We start from the raw sequence: 15896 nt of genomic DNA, 5'->3' as shown, positions 1-15896 counted from the left end.
CACGCACACTAGAGTTGTGCTATCCAGGTCTTGGACAGAAGAATACGTTTTGGATTGCACCCAACTTCAGGCTTCAGTTTGGTTACTTGAAAATGTAATTTTGTAATAAAAATCATTCTGTTTCGCTCTCTCTATGGTTTCTCTACTCTTCTTGGTATTTATTGTAACACTTTTGTGGAAGAGCAAGCAACGTGTTTCACATATTCTTCATCAGGCTGGTTTGTTTAACAAATAAATAGTTGTTCGTCCAGAGCTGAGTTTTTGGTGTGCAGCAAGCTCTTTCATCATTTCTTAACACCTGACTGAGTTATTATACTTCCGTGCAAGAGACTTTCTTATAGTCAAGTTTTTGATTTGTAAAGTTTTGCTTGGAAAGAAGGTCTAAGTTTACCAGCAATGATCATCAGATCTATCCTTTGAAAAGGCAAAGTTGATATTAACGGGTAGAGCAGATGACTGTGGCAAGGCAAGCATTTTAATCAAAGAACGAGTGACTGAAATATAACATCAGGTTGGATTTGAGTCTCAAATTTGGCAGTATGTGCTCAGAGTTGGGCTTAGTTTAGTCAAGTCAAGTCAGTGTTATTTATTTAGCCCTATACACAAATCACACATTTGCCTCAAGGGGCTTTACAATCTATTCAGCATATGACACCCTCTATCCTTAGACCCTTGATTCGGGTAAGGAAAAACTCCCTAAAAGAAACTCTTTAAGTGGGGGAGAAGAAGAAACCTCAGGAAGGATCCCTCTTCCAGGACAGACAAAAATGCAGTAGATCACAATATGGAAAATCAGGAAGACAATATTATACTTTATGTGTATAATATAATGCTTCTACTGTCTATATACTCACACGCTCTTGAAGGAAGGTGCTGCTGTAATGGTTGAGCACAGGTGGGAGGTTTTGGCCATGATTGGGTGGAGCTAAACTGTAGTTCAGAGCCAGTGAGATTGGGGTCAATTTGTCCCTGAAATCTTCCTCCTCCTGTGAAGAGTAACAGAAAGAGGTGAGAAATGTGCAGTAAGTCAACTTTGTTTGGTTTTAATAGTATCTTAGCAGTTGCACAGATGATGTAAGAAACACAACATTATGCAAAAGCTCATAAATTTGTGTTTGTATATGTGTGATTTGCTCACTCTCAGGTAAATGGTGTAGGTCAGACATGCACGTGGGCGGTTGTGTCCCAACTTTAGGAGCCCTGTGCGTTGAGGCTGCTGGGTATCCAGGAACAAAACCCTCTTGACTGCGCCTCTGGTGCTTTTCAACCAATCCAGCTGCAGCTCTGCTCTCAAGTCTGGAAGGAAGGCAATGATGCAGAGGTGGAGATGAATGGAGAAGTGAGAGGAAAGCATGAGTGTAGTGACCAAGCCCCCAGGAAGAGCGCCAGTCGTTGATGCCAAACGGCGGTACTACAACTTCCGTGTCTGTCACGTGATGCCATTCGGCCCGGTAAGAATTTTTCCCATAGACTTAAATTGGGAAAGAGACGTCTGTAACTCAGCAGATAATTTTTTTGGAGGTGAATCAACTTCCCAGTATGAACACTTGAATAGCCCTTATTTAAATCATTAGGTCCTAAAAGTTGTAAAATGCACTAATAGCCAAATCCAGAGTTATTTCCCTTCCTCCGTTCAGATGAATGAGACTCAGACCGAGGCTGGAACCAGGGCTGGGAGGCGGTGTTAGCAAGCCGTGACGACAGTGTGACTGCTGTGACCTCGTGAGCGAGCGGACACTACTGTGCCTGCTCCATGGGCCCAAGATACGGGTACTTTTCCACTCGGAAGTCAAGCAATTTTGGCATCATGCGCAACTGAGCAACTTTCATAGGAATGAACGGGGCCCCGCCTGCAACGCTGTATCCAGTTCTCTCAATACATCCATTGTAGTGACAGTGTGAGATCGAATAAGGTGATCCAGCCAATCAGACCCTCCTTAACTGTTGAATCCACATGGTCCAATCCCTTTATGTGTGCACAAGAGTATACACGACTTTCCACTAGTCAGGAAGTAAGGAGCCGTTTGTAGGTGTTTTACTCTACAGAGCATCATTAGACAGTGGAAACAATGTACTTTACACCTCCACTGTCTGTGTCTGTCTACCCTGTTCTTGTTTCCACCCTCCCTCCTGCCTTTGTTCCCCCACTCTGATCGGTGAAGCAGAGCTGGAAACACTAATGAGATGTACATTGGAGGTGGCTCTGACTGCTGTCCCACCCTCTGAGCTTTTCCCTTTTGCCTCCCCCGCTTTCATTCCACCACATTGTGCACAGCTGCTTACCTACAGAGCTGGGGATCCCCACTCCGCTCACTGCCGCACACACGTCCACCTTCAGGCTGGAGGAAGAGAATATTAGGAAGGTTAAAGAGATAGACAAGAGAGGGGGAGAACATGTAATGTGATAACTGTACATTATTAAGACACCCTACCCGTCTACTGACCCACATCAACGCTGACAAAGTGAACAAAATGCACGGGTGCCAATATTTAGAGTCCAATTTCTATTGGGACCTCATGATACCATAAAGATCTTTTTCAATAACGAGTCTGCCGATAAATCATACAGGATATTACACCTGTAAGAACAGTGAGCCTTGCAGGTTTAAGGGCGGCAGCTCTGACTAAGTGTTCAAATTAGGTGCTGGTCACAACAGTGACTTATTGGAGGAAATCATGACCGCACACTAAGCTCCAATGACAGTATTCATTCATTGCAGACGTTTTCGACCACACTATTGTTTCATATTTGTATGCAAAATCATAAAAAACAAACTATAAAAATAAATAAGCTGCCCATTAGCAAGTCATTATTTCCTTCCTGTGCTCCAGGGGGCAGAGGGAAATACCGCTAAGGGTCCTATGAGCCACTCAATTAGACACACAGACATGGGAGACTGAGAAACATTTCTGCATTTCCTCTATTTCAGTGCGTATGAATGTATGTATGTATGTGTGTGTGTGTGTGTGTGTGTGTGTGTGTGTGTGTGTGTGTGTGTGTGTGTGTTATCACCTCTCTAATCAAGAACAGGGAAGTGACACCCACACAGGAAGCCCTGCACTGTTAATAGGCACTAATCTGAGGAAGTTTAGAGACGTAACGCTCCTGATTCTTAAGACTAAGCAATATTAGGCGTGAGATAAATGACTTCATGTGATTAATGGTTGTTTGGTTTCAGTAAACAAACCCCAACATCCAAAAAGCAGATGTTGTGTATGCTTGAGTGTTTGCTAATAATTAGGATCCCCATTAGATGACACAAATAATGATGAGCTAGTTTTCCTGCGTTCTGAATGTGTGGGACGCAGATGTTAGTTTATGTGTGTGTGATAAAATACAGGTTACTATTTTAGAAATTGCTCCCCTACGTCATTTTGACCTCCCCCAGGTGGCTTCATGCATGTTTAATATGTGTTGCATGTAAGCATGTGCGTGTTTCATGTTTTTGGGTGGGTGTGCTCAAGTGTGACTCTAATAAGCACTGTGTGTCAAACTTAAGTGTATGCAGTGCGGAAATGACCCACATTTTACTGACAACAGCTCTGCTGCCTGGTTAGTCATTACTGTATGTAATTTTCCCCAAAATGCATCTCTGCTCCACCACCCTCCACACTGCTAGCCGGCCCTCCCTGTAAACAGGCACACAGAAATCCCCTCCCCGACTACCTCGGGTCCACTTAATGAGTAAGAACGTTCAATTCAAGAGTGGTCATTAAGTAGCTGCCCCTCCTTTTCCACCACTCCTTCATCCATCTTGCCCCAGTTTGTTTCTCTCATATATCACCATTACAATCGAGTCACAGAACAAAACATCTGATTTTCTAAAAAAAAATATTTCCTTGCGATCTTTGAAAAACCCAGAAGATTGCTTTTTGGCCACTTGGGGTCAGCAGAATCAAGCTGTGAACACAACATTGACATACAACCACCTCTTGAGTTGAAACATGTTAGAAAACAGTTGCTTATTTACGCATCCAGCAGATACTGAGCGACACTTGGAGTCGTGTTTCTGTCCACCTGATGAATTTAAGTCCAGTATTCACTCTCCTTTCAGCTCTAATTTTGGTCTCCACCAACTCTGGAGAAAAACATCCTGCTCTTTAGTTGCAAAATACTCCACTATGTTCACCAGCTAGTCGCTAACTTTGTCTGTCTGCAGGGGCTAGGTAGGTAGCGTAGAGTCAGATTTGAGAGATTATTTGCTGGCAGCCAAAAACGACTATAAGAACGGTGAGAGGAAACCAAAACAGTAAATTTGCGAGCTAGAAACAGTGAGCTGCAACTCACTATAAAGCTCTGTAGAGCTGAGAGGAACTGCAGAGTCCAGTTATTCTCTGTTGGTTCATCACTATGAGCAAGACATTTTAAATACAAGTATATAATTAATACGAGAATATTGCCACTTTGCCACAAATGTTATTTTGTATGAGAATATTGTATTAAGTATTGACAAGAAACATAAATATATACCGATATAACTAAATAAAATTTTAGATCATGTTGTACAAATTGACCGAGGAGAAGTGTCATTTCTGGTTACCATATTTGTTAGGATTAGGGAAAAGAAGCACAACTCCACTGTCTGTAATAAAGACTTAAAAATGCCAAAAAATTATGTAAAAATGAAAACAATTATGCAGCCAAGAGAATATTTTTCATCCAGGTGGTTTGAGGAGTCTTTTAGGATTCTGGAAATACCTTCAGAACAGCGGTCAGTGTTGTTAAACGACCCTCTGGGTTTTCAAAGATTGCTGGGTAATTATTTTTCCAAAAATCTGATGCTTAAACCTGTGACTCAAATGTAATGGTAATACATGAGCGGCGCAAACTGGAGCTAACCTCCCATCATGCGTCTCTCCAGCTCTCACCACAGGGAAACGGCTAAAATGTCCACAACTCTCAGAGCGATCAGCCATCTATTAATTCTACAAGCTGCTGTTTAACTCTCTGCATGTGCGTGTCCTATGTGTCCTATCTGATTCCATACCTCTGACCAAAACTTTATGGTGGTTTATTTAAATAAGCTGAGTTGTATTTAGACAGAATTCCACAGTTTAGTGCTTTCTGTCAATCCGACCCAAAACCCTGTTCCCTCTCCACTCGCTGCCAACACTCACACACCACTACGCACACACACACAGACACCATGATGGCAACTAGCCGAGCACACTTTCTCCCGTCCAAATAGTCCGACAGCGGTTCAGCCCCAATAAGTTTGGACCAACAACAGACTGTGGCGGAGCTGCAGGAGCCTTTAGACCCGTTCTCCTCAACTAAACTCACCCCCAGACTGTTCAAAGCCAGCCTGCTACCCACAGGAACAATAACATAATCAAAATAGAATTATGCTGTTTTAAATTAATAGCAGGGTCTCATAAATCTGCATTTCCAGGGCTATATGAGTATTTCAGACACACAGACAAACAGACCTTGGCTGATGGCAAACGTCTAGAGCACGGGGGTGAAATATTTGTCACGTCTGTCAGTGTGTGTGTGATTTGTGAATGTGTATGCTTTATACTGCATATCGTTTTATGATACAGTATAAGCAGTAAGATTTGTGGTACAGCTCTGGGGTTCAGTATAGCAGTGGGCCTCATTAGTCTTCTTGAAGGCTTTGATCCCTTTAGCTTTGATTCACCTGCACACACACACACACACACACACACACACACACACACACACACACACACACAAGGTCTGTCTCGAAAAACTACACATAAATTATAACTAAGAGTATCTGGAGTGTTAAAACGGGAAATGTTACTAAATCAAGCAAACGCAAAGATTTCACTTTTCATTTTTAGCTTGACTTTGAGTGTGGCGTTGATGGGGATGCAATGCTAAACGGAAGTGGAGGATTGTCCACACAGCTGGAGTAAATTACAACAAATTGTGATCTGTGGTAAAGAGCTAGAGGAACATTTATTATAATTATAAATTCTTTGGGAAAAAATGTTTTGCTTGTTTAATTGTCAGTGTGGTACTCCAAAGTCAGCATTTGTCAGTTGGGTTTGGGTTAGTATCATGAAGTGCATTTAAGACTGTAGTATATTTTCTTTTTTTATTTAACCTTGCATAATGCTCGTTGAGATTAAAATCTTTCTTAGAGACTATCTAATGCCGGGTACGCACTACATAAGAATCAAGATTTTGTCAGTAAAGCCCCGATTTTTTGATCGTTCTAAAGGTTATCTTTCCAGATATTCTTGTGGTGTGAGGTATTTTAAGAGTGTTTTTACATCCCCGATAGGGTCCGAAGTCCATCCAAATCCAAATAGTAAATATTAAACACGTTCAGTATTTACAATCTGATATCCTGTTGTGTGTGAGGAACCCCGAGGACCGCCGATGACGCAGTCACGTGGGAACAAATGATAGCCAATTGGGAACCAAGCTGACTGAAGAAGGACAGACAACAACTGGTAAATACTCAGGTCATGGCGGCCGTGGCGAATGCAAACGCGAAGCATAAAGTAGTAGTAAAACGGACCTCAGAAATGGAGGACCAACTCGTTGATTTTATGTCTCCATGACTTTCCATCACTAATTCTTCCTGTCCCTCGTCCACCATGTTTGTTTACACTAAAGTCAAGGTTGATCGTGAGAGATGTCGCGAGATTACCGGTTTTGAGAGTCGGAATTCTTGTTGTTCATGAATGGAATCTGTTAGTGTGTTGTGTGCTGTTTTGGTCATATCATTGCTCACCACACACTATAGGAACAAAACTGTTATATGTACCATGACTTATTATCGTAATGTGTGGGGTCTCAAACACTTTCAACATCTGTTAATTAGTTAGTTAGTCTGGGACAGCCTTAAGCATGCTCATCTTACCAGGTAACCATGATATCTGTTTCAGGCAGGTGACACTGTCGGTCATCGGGGTTCAGGATCCTGGGAGTCAAGATCAGTGCAGCTTCCACAGACACCACAGCTCGAGACCTACATACGAAACACACACACAGACATACTGTAAAACAATCTGACATAAGAAAACTTCTCACAGACTACTAGGAAAAGCACAAACGTGAGAAAGATTCTCTACTCAGAGGAAGAGCGACTTGTACATTGTTACCTGTACACCGACACCTCGCCTGCCCCGAACGCCCCCACGATCAGATCTGCAGAGAGAGAGAGAGAGAAAGAGAGAGAGAGAGTGAGTGAGAGAGAGACGGGAATAGAGAGCTTCAAAGAATGCCACAGATGGGACTGATTTCAAGGTCTCCAGCAATCTTCATCAAACACAGACTTCTCACATTTAATACACACACACACACACACACACACACACACACACACACACACACACACACACACACACACATTGTGATATTTCCTTGACATTTTGTCTGATATCACCATGCTTTTCTTTTCACACATGACTCAGCTCAGACTAAATTCATAAACACGACATGCATTAATGTATGTGTTTGTGAGTTCATCGTGCATGTATGTGTGTGTGTGTGTCTGCTGCGAGACAGGGACCCCACGCTGCATTCCAGCACCATTAGAAGGTTCACATCGATCCAATCACATTTCGCCTAGCAACAACATTTCCCAACAGCTCCTAATTGTAAGCAGCAACAGATCTCATCTATATGTCGTTTTTTATTTGTTTTCATGGGTTTTGTGATGAACACACACTTTTAATTGGCTCTCACAAGTTTAAAATAGGGCCTGGTATTTAATGGCTGCGGTTAGGGGACACATACCAATGAAAGCCGCACATACACACACATAGACACACACACACACAAGTGCTGATTAAAACAATGTGAAACTGAAGAGAGGCACTTAATGAATACAAGCCACCACTGCCAGACGCAGCAAAAGTAAGTTGTGTGATCCTGAGAAAGACAGAATAACCTCATGCTGCTTGGTGAAAAGCAACTAGGGCTGCAGCTAATTATTATTTTCAATATCAATTAATCTTTTACTATTTTTTATGATTAATTTATTAATGGTTTGGCCTATAAAATGATACAAAAATTGTAAAGATTGCCATAAAAACTATCCAAAAACTAGAATTTAGTCAGTTAAAAATGACATAGAACTGTGAACAACACCAAATACTGAGAAACAGAGTAACTGGAAGCAACTATCAGTGTGTAAATGCTGTGGTAACCTGCCGCAGGCATTATTGGACTAAGCTGGTGGAAGTGTACTCTACTCTAGTATTTGCTTGTCATTTTGCTGTGCCTTTCCTCTCCCGCGTATTTAAGAAGAAAGGGACTAATTGAATCTGAGAGGAGGAACATCTGTTTCTGCCTTTGGCTGCAGTCACCGAGTCCCCCTGAAACCACAACATTAAACATTTAGGCCCTGTCCCTCTTCCCCTGGAGTGTGCTATGTCGCTATGTGAGTGTGTGGCTCTGTGTGTGTACTGTATCGAAAAGCCTGCAACGAGAAAGGACCTCAAGATGTGGGTTTTGCGGGGCAGTTGGAGAGGTACGGAAAGAGGGGAAAGAGAGCGCAGTAGGAGAAGGAAGGGGGATGATAGAGAGAAAGCGATAGTGCACTTGGCCTTTAAACCGCCATCTGTGAAAGCCATCAGAAACAAGGTGTGTTTTCAGCAGACGGAGAGAGACAGAGAGGGACCACCTCGGTCCCAGTCCAAATTCCTCCATCCATCCCGCTGCTGCAGTTGTGTAACCTGGAAACCCAACTCCACTCCTTCCATAGCTGTGAGTTTTTGATACAGTGGTTGTCTGTACTCCTTATCCTCACGCTTTTGTTTGCTCTCAAAACCACCGCATGACATGAGACTGATTTGTGGACAGGGCACCTATGGGGTTAAGTGTGTGTGAGAGTGTGAGTGCGTGCATGGCTGCACCGTGGGCTAAATCAAATAACGGCCCACTTTCCTTTTTATGTCAATCCCATTTCCTTACGCACAGGAAAGCTTGCCTGCCACTGTTGATTTGAGGTTAGTGCGTGTGTGTGTGTGTGTGTGTGTGTGTGTGTGTGTGGAGACACACCGAACCATGCCCACACAGTGGGACACACCAGTGCGTACACTCTCATATACACTCCACTCATTGATGGCCGGTCTATGTGCAGGTATAGTCTGTAACTGAGCTGCTTTAGCTGATGGTGTCTGTCCTGGGCTGTGAAAACACAACCTCCATCCAGAGTTTAGACAGACTGTCAAGCTGTCACTGGCTGCCTGCCCCGACTGCCTGTTTAGCTGCAGGGGACTGGCCTCCATGATGAAATGCCAAAGGTCAATGGCACTCAATGGAAAAGGAGGCGGTTTTCAGAGAGACATGGAGGATTTCTTAATTCTTGGATGCATGTGTGGGATGTTAAGGCTATTCGGTAACTTGCCAGCTCTAATGCACATGTTCAACACTCCCTATTTGGCCTGAAAAGTACATCTTTCACACTGCAGATGGGGGAATTGGCTTAAACAAATTAGGGAGGACTTTCTCAGGATTGACTAATATGGCAGGTTTTGTTTAAAAAGTACATTTGGGGTATATAACTATAATACTGAGGGAACAAGAAACATGCCAAAAGATTGCTCCAAAACAAGAAAAAGGTACCAATTTGATCACTTTGACCTATTTTAAGATGAAAAAGACAAAGTACAAAAGATGGTCGAGTAGACATGGAGCCCAGTAATAAATTTTACACCTACTTACCGACCTAATGACCAACCTAATGACCCCTCGCCACCACACACATCCAAATCACTGACCCCGACGTGTCTCTGTCTGTAACTCTCTCAGCAAGTCGGTGTGATTGGCAGGTAAAACATTGTCAGTTTTTGAACTTTGACCTCTCGGCTGAACCTGAAATGCACCCTGAGGCTATCTGACCCCCTTCCGATACACAGCTGACCCTAACCTTAACTCCAGCCTTTAGCCTGAACCATACTCTGCTCATTGACCTCCGCTGCATAAGCAACAGAAGCTCCCCATGTTCACAGCCTTCGTCCTTTCCACGCTTCCCATTCATTGTCTACGTGAGCAGCCGTGCAATGCATTCTGGTAGCGTGGCGGCGTGATTTGAGAAACGGGGCGTCACGTTGGCTGCTCCTCATTTTCATGAAGTTGAGGTCTAGGCTACTTTATGCAAATCAGGGGCGTCCGGCGCGACTCTGCACCTCTGGAAACTCACGATGAACTTTCAAACTAAGCGTTGTCGATCCAAAATAAAGACAGAATCAGCAACTGCATGGATTTCTTCTCGCAGAAACACATTTCGGTGAACTATTTTCGTTATATAAGAGAGGAAAGTTTCCAAACGAGCCGCCATGTTGGTAACGGTTTGATTGTCCAATGCTGGGAAGCGAGGCGATCCCTCAAGATAAAAAACACCCCTGGGGACATGTTCCGTTAGTGTGGGTGACATTTTTGTCATTTTGTGTCTTTCCATCTTTAATTTCCTACTGCAAGCTATCAAATAAAAACACAAATAAAACAGGTCCATTAAAGCTAAAAGTGGAGCTTCATCGTCATCTTCCTTCTGTCTGTGTTCCTGCAGTAAACTAATGTCATTTAACATCTATGGGAGCATATGGCGGCGTTAGCAGGCCTCCCAGACGCCTGTTCAGTCCTCTCATAATACTGATCAAACATCCCTGGCTCCTTTGAACAGTGTGACTTTACTACCCTGCTAACGACACTCTGTACGTGTGTGTGTGTTTCACTTCCGCCAGCCAGCTCTCTAATGACAGACGACACAAGTGCTGCACGTTTGTGTGTGTGTGCATGTTTATATGGTGTGTGTGTGTGTTGGCTGAAAGCTATGCCACCCATGAGTTTCTACTCCACTTCCTCCTCCACCAGCCCAAGTTTCAACCTGTAACCCCTGAGTGTGTATTTACTGTACAATGTTTTTTCTAATTCGGGGTTTGCTGATTTGCACAGTGGGTCTGCAGAGGGTCTAGCTTTGACCTAAAGCCTGGCACTCGCTCAACACACACTCTCCAGCCGCCAGTGAAACTGATCACAAGCCACACATGTTAACTTGTGTGTACTCCTGTGCGTGTATTTCCCTTGATATCCTGTTTGTGGAATGAAGAAATCTGTTATTACAGCAGAATGAAAAGGAAAAGAAAGGGGGAAAGGGAGTGGGGGTAAAGAAAAGAAAAGGTAAAACTAAACAAATTCTCCTTTTCAGCCTAATCTGTGGAAGCACAAAGCCAAAGTAATGCTGGGAGCAGATTGGCTTTAAATTAGGGAGAAAATTAGGTAGTAAAACAGTGGTTTTACAGACCTGCCTTGTTTCAAATGGATTTTTTTTCTGTACTAAAAACTGTTGTACAACAGCTTTGCACTCGTATGAAAAAATCCCCTCCTTTTCAGGTATGTTTTGTCAGAAGGTTGAGGTGTCTGGTAAAGTGAGTAGGTGGCATATAAAGTGTGCCTGCATGTAATTTGATTGCATGCTGTATTGTCTGCTCATAGTTTTAGGGATACGGGTCGAGGCTTGAATGTCTGGCAGACTGAACATGCGGATAATGTATTATTATACCTCTTTCTCTCAATCTTGTGTTTTCTCTCCTACTTGAGTACTATAAATCCCTGAAGAATGGATGCGGCAGCAGTTCATTGGCACTCATCCCTATACCCCCTTCGTCTGACTGATGACTTTACCAGAGAAGAGGAGGAAAGTCATACAGGAAAACATGGGGATGGTAGTGGAGGAGTGCATGGGGGTTGGGGAGGGGAAGCATGAAATGTGGGGGTCAAGAATGAAGAGGAGGGGAGGCTGTAACGAGAGGAGCTGGAAGGAAAGTGGAGAAGTGAAGGAATGCAAGTCTTAGAAAGAATTTTGATTATAACATGGGGAGTTGAGCAGAGAAGGATTGACTTGTTGAGTGTGAGTATTTACCAGGATACTGATTGTTGTCCAGGTCTTGGCCTCCTCTCAGGGTGAATCCGTATCCCGGCAAGCTGCCACCGGGGGTCCCGGATGCTCGCAGCTCCTGGCTCAGCGTCAGGCCTTGCGTGGACACATCTTTGTTGCCGTTAAAGATCAATACTCTGCCTCCACGATCCTCGCCTCCGAACGGACAGCCCACCGCCACGTCTAACGGATGACACACACAAGCATGGTTTAGACATCAGCAGGGTTAAGGCCCCTCTGAGACAGAAGCAGAGGGAAACATACAGGTAGAAGGAAAGAGAGAAGGAAAAGAGCTTGACCTTCCTTTACCTGCACTGCGGGGACCATGGCAGCATGATCATTTACCTCTTTGCTTTAATTTCCATTTGTTTTACTCATCTTTTAATCTTGTCTTGTCTGGGCACTGTTTAGGTCATTGCTCTAGTTCTCGGTTACTTAGTATTGTGCTCTGCATGGCAAACATTTGGCTAAATATCCCCCAGTAATAAGTGAGAAATAATTAGAGGTTGACTTGGCAACTATACTGTTTGGAGATAGTTTGACATTTCTGGAAATATGCTTATTCGCTTTCTTACCGAGAGTTAGATGAGAAGATCGATACCACTGCCATGTGTGCCTCTAACTTACTTATCTTAGCTTAAAGACTGGAAACAGGGGGAAATATGAAGCCTGGATGTGTCCTAAACCTCACTAATTAAAGCTGCAGTGGATAGAAATGGAGCAAATATGATTAAAAAAAGTTATTTTTATAAAATGTATCACTATATCCTGATAGTAGTGCATGAGACAGGTAATCTGAAAAGATTCATGTGCCTCTGTGTCCTCCAGTGTCCTCAAGATAGTAGACAATTAACATTAGCAAGCTAAGAGAATTGTCTCCTGACTCTAGCTAGATGTGATAGATATGAGGCTGGTATCAATTATTCTTGGCAAGAAAGTGAAAAGGCATATTTTCAAAAATGTTGAACAATAACTTTAAAACCCCTGAGAACTTTTCTAACTTTTCTAACCCAAATTTTATGTCGGACCATTTGGACAACAATTGTTCATAGTAAGACATTTTGACTTGTCACCATCGGAAAAGGACAGATGTTAATATTGAAATGAATGATGGCTGAATTCCATTTAGCTGCTTTGATTTCAGGTTCCTGGTGTCGTTCACGTTTGCTCACTGTCACCCTAACTGGGACACTTGAATAGAACGGAGCCTTCGTATGTGTTATTGGTATCACCTGTGCTGTTCCCACTATGACAAGTCCAAATGTCTGCAGTGAAAAAGGCCTATTACACAGACATACATGAAAACAGAGATAAAGCAACTACTGCAAGCACCTGTCCTGATATGAAAAGTCAATGATTCTTTACCCATATGAACAGATGTTGTTGTTGTTTACTCTTTAGCCTCTTACTCTCCACACATTGCACTGCCCTGCACAAAAAGTATCCCTCCGTGCTGTAACTGTCCAAACACCTCTAGACATCCTGTTTGTCTCTGGACCCCCTCTCTCTCTCTCAGCCTAAACAACTAGTTCCACATGAAGCAGATTGTGGGGTAGAGAGGATAAACGCAACCATGTGTGTATGCAAGTGTATATATGAGCCTGTGTGTGCCCAAGTCTGTATGTCTATGCGTGGGTATGTGTACATAACTGAATAGTTGTGTAAAAAAACATTTTACTTAAAAAAAAAAAAAAAAAAAGTCTTCAAATAATGTGAAAGTCGCTCATGGGCATTGCTCAACAGCATCCCCCTCAATGCAGAAATCCACAGCTAAATAGCAGAACACCCACTGTGATCACTGTGACCAAAACTATAGGAGATTGCTACTCACAGACAGAAAGCGATGGTGACAGACAGCCACTGGTTGATTGATAAAAACTAAAAACAAAAAGAGCCACATTGCAAATTGAATTAACTAAATTGGAAGGTTTCTTTCCACAGCTGACAGCCATGAAGTGATGAAGATGAGAGGACATGGAAATGGGGGTGATGAGGCCTCTGCTATGGGAGGAGGAAGAGCCTCAGTGTCATCACAGACAGAAAAGGGATCTGTCAGTGATTATGCATGGACACATACGAGGCACAGGTATACTCGAACGCAGCAGTTTGACATGTTGCTGAAAACCCTGATCTCAATGTTTCCATGGTGACGCCGTAATGCAATGCCGAATAATGAAATCATGCACAGACATGGACTTGTACTCATTAGATTAACTCTCAACAAGTCTACGCTCCGCATGTCACTGCAGCTGGCAGAGAGGCTCCTCAGAGACGGTCACATCCTGACAGACAGCCTGATGTGATTTACAGTAGGGTTTCAGCTTCAGTATTGATCCAATGGTTATTGATCCGATGGTTAAAGGGGTTTAAAGGGGTGGGACACACATTAACACAGAGTGTCCATACATTAATAAAACATAGATCAGTGGGATTAATGTCATACGAGGGCCAGATGTGCATTAGTTCATTCATTTTTAAAGCACATGCCTTAGCTTCATGGAGCATTTGGGCTGCAGCCTGCCTGGTTTGTGTGGTGCATGTGTGTGTGTGTGTGTGTGTCTTTGTCCAATCAATGTGAGGATAAAACAAACACATTGAAGAGGAATGAACTCCGGGCTGCTGGACAGAAACTCCCAGATGATTTTATCTCAGGGCACATCTGGTTGGTTAAAAATAACTCCAACACACACACAGACACACACAGACACACACAGACACACACAGACACACACACACACACACACACACACACACACACACACACACACGGCCTTATCCCCGATCATCACAGGAGGAAACACAGTTCACACAGACAACCTTTCATCGGCGCACTTCCTGATTGGCTGAAGAGCTTAAAGTTTTCTCAAGCAGCAGCGTCTGATAGGATTTCCTCAGTCAGAGACAAAACAGTCCGAGAGGCACGGGATACACAGAAAAAGATTTGTCTGTCATTGGGTTTACCTGGAAACACCAGCCGCACATGGGCAGACAAGTACAACAGAAAGAGGTTCATGCACTGGCACACAAAATAAATGAAAGGATTTTGTTTAATTTTCTCTTTTTCCTCTTTGTTGTCTCTCTCATCTTGCATATTTTAGTTTCTCAGATGAATTTCATCTGGCTCAATTTCCTTTTTATCTCGTCTTTCCCTTTCTTCTCCCCCCGTTTCTGCCTTTCATCCTCGCAAGCATACCATTGTATCCATCCTGGTTGACGTCTCCGAGGGGTGCTATAGCCGTGCCGAAGCGCCCAAAGGTGTGCGTGCCAGTGAGGGCGACAGGTTTGGAGAAAGTGAGCGGGGCCATCTGCAGGTACAGGTACACCCTCCCCACCTCTCTGGGTTTGCTTTCCATCTCTCTCTCCATGTAGAGGGGCGCTCCAACCATCACATCGTCGGTCCTGGGGACATATGCTGTAGTTTTAATGCTATGAAAGACAGTAGAAAGTATGCGTCTAGACTGACGAGGACATTTTCTTCTTACCCATCTCCATTCAGGTCAGTGACAGCCACAGAGTACCCAAAATAGGAGGCCATCTGAGACAGACAAAGAAGGAACATGAGTATTTTTAACCGTAAACACATATGGTTGATTTTCATCTAATTTAATTTTCATCTACATTCAAATTGAATTAAATAAAAAATGGAAGAAAATCTTTATCAGCTGGTGACCACAGTGCAGTCGTTTATATACGGCCCTGCACTATGACAGACTGTGACTGGGAACACTGGGATGTGTTGATGCTCCTACCTGTTCCCCGGTGAAGTTCTGGATGAAGGTCAGATTGGTGGAGTTGATCATCGCCACCTAAAACAAGCAGAGACTGTCAGATATAATATGACGTGACTAATAAAAGCACCAGGCTTGGTCCTTGTTGTGCTCCACAAGCAAACATGTCCAAGCAGCCTGACAAACAGGCACATGAAGAATGCAGGAAAAAAAAGTCCAAAGCCGCATAAAAAAGCTTTTATTCTACAGAAACCTCTTTTTCTTTTCCCTGCCCTCCCCCACCACCATCATCATCGTTGTGCCTTTA

At 43.3% G+C, this 15896-nt stretch overlaps 1 protein-coding gene across 3 annotated transcripts in view; it reads right to left on the bottom strand.

Annotated features, from left to right (window-relative positions):
- The window catches only part of itga8 (integrin, alpha 8), a 40629-nt gene that overhangs the window by 12741 nt on the left and 11992 nt on the right, over positions 1 to 15896 (bottom strand). For all 3 annotated transcript variants that reach the window (XR_012596205.1, XR_012596206.1, XM_074653795.1), the window contains exons 10-18: positions 15611 to 15667; positions 15344 to 15396; positions 15055 to 15260; positions 11847 to 12044; positions 7081 to 7126; positions 6840 to 6947; positions 2284 to 2339; positions 1139 to 1296; positions 855 to 986 (exon numbers count right to left, since the gene is read on the bottom strand). Coding sequence is in view for 1 of the 3 variants with exons in the window: in XM_074653795.1 (XP_074509896.1) it covers positions 855 to 986; positions 1139 to 1296; positions 2284 to 2339; positions 6840 to 6947; positions 7081 to 7126; positions 11847 to 12044; positions 15055 to 15260; positions 15344 to 15396; positions 15611 to 15667 (1014 nt within the window). In the remaining 2 variants the exon portion in view is untranslated. The remainder of the gene's footprint in view (positions 1 to 854; positions 987 to 1138; positions 1297 to 2283; positions 2340 to 6839; positions 6948 to 7080; positions 7127 to 11846; positions 12045 to 15054; positions 15261 to 15343; positions 15397 to 15610; positions 15668 to 15896) is intronic.

Source organism: Sebastes fasciatus, chromosome 12 (assembly GCF_043250625.1).
Source record: "Sebastes fasciatus isolate fSebFas1 chromosome 12, fSebFas1.pri, whole genome shotgun sequence".
NCBI classification, from domain to species: domain Eukaryota; kingdom Metazoa; phylum Chordata; class Actinopteri; order Perciformes; family Sebastidae; genus Sebastes; species Sebastes fasciatus.
Note: the sequence above shows the minus strand (reverse complement) of the source record. Positions and strands in the feature narration are given on the sequence as shown.